Source organism: Echinops telfairi, unplaced genomic scaffold (assembly GCF_000313985.2).
Source record: "Echinops telfairi isolate 266 unplaced genomic scaffold, ASM31398v2 ScPeMD7_7461;HRSCAF=8499, whole genome shotgun sequence".
Lineage (NCBI taxonomy): Eukaryota > Metazoa > Chordata > Mammalia > Afrosoricida > Tenrecidae > Echinops > Echinops telfairi.
Window position 1 is genome coordinate 5,505,522 of NW_022111361.1, and position 3,865 is coordinate 5,509,386.

Consider the following 3,865-nt stretch of genomic DNA (forward strand, 5'->3'; position numbering starts at 1 on the left):
TGTGTTTGGGGGGGCCGACAGATCTTTATTCGGTGTAATATTTAACATGTGCTATTGTCGAAAAACGGGGGGAAGATCAAAAGTAGGATGAATAAATGTATAGTTAATACTAAGGATGATTCAAACACTCAAGCTGGCAGAATTTCAATGTGTAAAAACAGAAGTGTCAACATTGATGAGTAGCATACATGAATGAGGAAAACTGCTTCTACGCCCAGCTCCAAGCGATGGTTCCGCTGAAGGCAAGGTGTTTCTGGTCTTTAGACCGGAGCATACTTAACTTCCCCGAGTCACAATTGAGTTGCTCTTTCCAGGCTTTTCGAAGCATCTTTAAGTTTTCCCACCAAGTCCTACAAAATGCATATAAATGCAACGTTTCAGGGAAGAAGTACCCACGTTTTTTGAAAGATGCACGGAAAACGTCGGAGGCACTCCCTAAGCAAGTTTTAAATTCACGAGGTTTCCAACTTTTAACAAATAACTATCGCCAAATATTTTTAAAGACCTTTTCCCCTAAATATCTCATCTTCAAATTTGTTCTTTCAGATTGAAACAGGATTTCTAACCAAGTATTTCTGAACTAGAATTCCTAAGGTTTTCTAACAAAAGTGATGCTGTGCATATTTACTACAATTTTGATTGAGTCGCACTAAAATAACTGCAAGATATGCCTTGGAAAAATATTAATTTCACCAATACTTCAAATAACGATCATCATTTTTTTCCTGCTACTAAATAAATTGTCACATCCATTAATCAATGTACTTTTGAATTTCACTAGTCTTGGGTCGTCCATTTCAACAGCACCACAATTTTTAAGGATACTTCTCCCTTTATCAGAAGTTATTTGAAAGCAGTTTTAAATCCCATTTTGAAAGTTTAATTCCAATTCTGAAAGCAAAGAAGATGAATTTCATATATATGCTCTTGGTTTTGCTTTTTTCTGTTGGCTCATTCATCATGAATAGAAAGAACTTACAATTCAGAAGTTTACATTAATTGAAGGGGCAGTAAATAGATTAATTTTTTAATTAAGCCCTACAGTGAAGTCTATGTTCAAATATTGCTCTTGAAACCTCCCTTCCTGCTAAATCTTTTAACTCCTGTCTATCTCCACCATCTGCTGACTGGTAAGGCTACATTGTTTTTAACTTTCCAAAAGCATAATTCTCAACACCTATTTTGAAAAGCAGGTATACTCACAGATACTATCACTGTACCTGTAATTGTTCCATGTTGCAGCTGAAATTAATCTCAGGGTGGGATTCTGAATCAGTGTTCTAGGAAAGAAAATGCTGTTTATTGAACTCAAAAGACAGCTTTCAAGACATGGAATTTTTAGATAGGACATACAAATACCTCTATATGCAAGGTCACCAAATATGCAGGTCTGTACAGCTTATGAAGTTGATTGGTCTAAAACACAACATAATGCATATCAGTCTTTATTTTTTAAATAAAAGTTCTCCCTAAATCCCCCTAGAAAACAATTGGTTAGAATTTACCTTTATCTGGTATTCCAATCGCCAAGAAACATCAGTTATATGAGGAAGCGATCTGCCTAGACTACAAGATACAATGATGCTTTGTACATAATGGCTACAGAAAAACGTCCTCTATTTTATCTTTATTGAGAATGGCCTCTGAGTACCTCCCCATCTCCATACTTTCAATCCAATCTGAATCAAAACATTGTTAAACTTTATTTTAAAGTTAGGAATAGTAAAGAGCACTGAATTGTGTCAATAAACTTTATCTTTAAAGACATTAACTTTATTTCAATTGTTCCACTAACTCTTTGGCGTTTTTTTTCTTTTGGTCAATGCCCCAATTTTCCCGTTTAGTTTCACACCAGCACTCTCCATTCATATCTGCAAGTGAGAAGTGACTCAGCCTGACACCATATATGTGTATATATACATATATAGATCTCACCTACCTTCCCAGTAGGGTTTCTAGGGAATTCTTGTTATTCTGAAAAGAAAAAAAAAAGACAAGGAAACATAATTTTTGCAAAAAGAGTAGGAGGAAAATAGTAATTTTTAAAAACTCAAGTTACCTGGTATTCCGTACAAAACAGTTCTATTCGCTCTCTGTCAAATTTACACTCTTCTAGGTAAGTACTAGAGAGAAAGAGAAAACGTTTAATTTCCATTTTAAAAACTGGATTGCAACCTTGAAGGTACTATTTGAAAATAAATGGATACTTAAGTAACTGCTGTACCTTAGGGCTGATTTGTCAGCTCTCTGCTTTCCAGCTTCCAGTATCCAGGTGGCAGCTGCTGCCTGACAATGTTTTAATACTACTGGGTCGATATGTTTCAAGTCTGGGTGATCTAAAATAAATTAATTGCCATTGATGATAAAGTCTTCACAGTCATGTTTCTTAAAAGGACATCTTAATTAACGTGTGTGTGTGGGGGGGAACCTTTCACAAGGTAACAAAGAATCAACTGTAAATAACATTAGAAAGTCAAATGCAAAACACAAGAGCATCAATAAATATTTTCTGGTTTCAATGACATTCTGCTATGCTTTCCTATTTTAAATATATGTATTTTCATAATAGTTTCAAAGGAAAAAATAACAAGACAGTGCTCATTCTAACACTGGATTGAGTAAATTCAAAGGAAAAAAACCATGGTGTAAATTTTAGAATGAACGAACTTTTACTCTAACAAATTAAGTTTAGGGAAACCAGCGTCGTGGGCATTAATACCCTGAGAGAGGGCAGGGCACACGTTCATAATATGAAATACCATTTTCAAACTTGGAGCAGTATTTTCAGGTCTTGACAGTCATTCCTTTTTTTTTTTTTTTTTTTTTTTGACATTAACCCAGGTGGTGGTAACTATTTTTGTTCCACAACTTCCACTTTCATACTTTTGCACCAGTGCTTAGTTCAAGAACGTTCGGAAGGAAAACAAAACTTTGAATGCTGGCATATCTGTTTAAGAATATTGTCTAAAAGCGATCTGTTTTTAAAATATGTTTCCAATTCCTACTGACAATACACTCAGCAATCACTGACCGTCTCTTAAGAGAGACGTCCCCTCCAGTTTAACTGGTGCGGAACTAAGTATAATGGGTCCAACTTCAAGATTCTAGGCGTAGGACCTGGGGAAAACACACTGAACTGAACTGCTGGCGTGATCCTGGGAATTTGAGGTACCCATTAGGTTGGAAAAATGTCAACACGGTTTGACCTAGTAATTACTTAGGCAACAGACTCTTTTAAGCCTCTGCCGGCCCAGCCCTGGCAGCCTGAATTGCAGGGAGCTCCTCGGATGAAGTCCAAGTGTCAAAACAGCCGCTGCTCCGGACCAGGCTGAAATAGATGTTTAGGCCACAAACAAGACTTCCACGCGGGCTTTACAAAGGAACAAAGAGGCTGGGAGGCGAAATCGGGCCAGGAGCGGGTAGCCGGCTATATGCAGGTGCCAACTGGGACCGACACAATGCCCAGGGCTCGCTGTGGGGTCCTGGCAGCGCCCCGGCCTCACACTCCGTCCGGAGCGAAGGGCAGAGCCGGGAGGGAGACTTCCTCTTCCCGGGGCTTCCCCCTCTCTGGGCTGCGCTCCCCGGCTCCGAGCGCCCCTCCGCCCAGGCCGGTCCAGCTGCGCGCCCAGCCGCTTACCTAGCACGGCCTCGTCCGCCTGCGCGTCCAGCAGGCTCTGGAAAGCCGCCCGGAGCAGACGCGCGAAGGCGCCGGGGCCGAAGCAGCCGGGATCGGCCAGCATCTGCAAGCCCTGCTGCACATACTGCGAGAGCTCCATTGTGCGCGCGCCGTGACCTTCGACACGCGCACCACGTGACGCGCGCCGCGCGCCCAGCTGATGGGGCCGCGCGCGCACGTGGCCCGAGC

At 40.8% G+C, this 3,865-nt stretch overlaps 1 protein-coding gene across 1 annotated transcript; it reads right to left on the reverse strand.

Moving 5' to 3' along the window:
* Window positions 1–3,779, reverse strand: COMMD3 (COMM domain containing 3). Its single transcript, XM_013006776.3, has 8 exons — window positions 3,638–3,779; window positions 2,225–2,336; window positions 2,060–2,123; window positions 1,940–1,974; window positions 1,506–1,566; window positions 1,360–1,416; window positions 1,221–1,280; window positions 1–350 (listed from the first exon to the last, which is right to left on the reverse strand). Exons 1-8 carry the CDS (start codon window positions 3,774–3,776, stop codon window positions 291–293), a joined length of 588 nt encoding a protein of 195 aa, XP_012862230.1. The 5' UTR covers window positions 3,777–3,779; the 3' UTR covers window positions 1–290.
* Window positions 3,780–3,865: the final 86 nt, after the last annotated feature.

Excerpts from the sequence above, each read along its gene's own strand:
- COMMD3 (XM_013006776.3), bottom strand. The coding sequence starts at position 3,776 with ATGGAGCTCTCGCAGTATGTGCAGCAGGGCTTGCAGATGCTGGCCGAT. Across the intron at positions 1,567-1,939 it reads CTAGAAACCCTACTGGGAAG|TCTAGGCAGATCGCTTCCTC; the intron begins GTAGGTGAGATC and ends TGTATCTTGTAG. Across the intron at positions 351-1,220 it reads GCAACATGGAACAATTACAG|GACTTGGTGGGAAAACTTAA; the intron begins GTACAGTGATAG and ends TGCATTTTGTAG.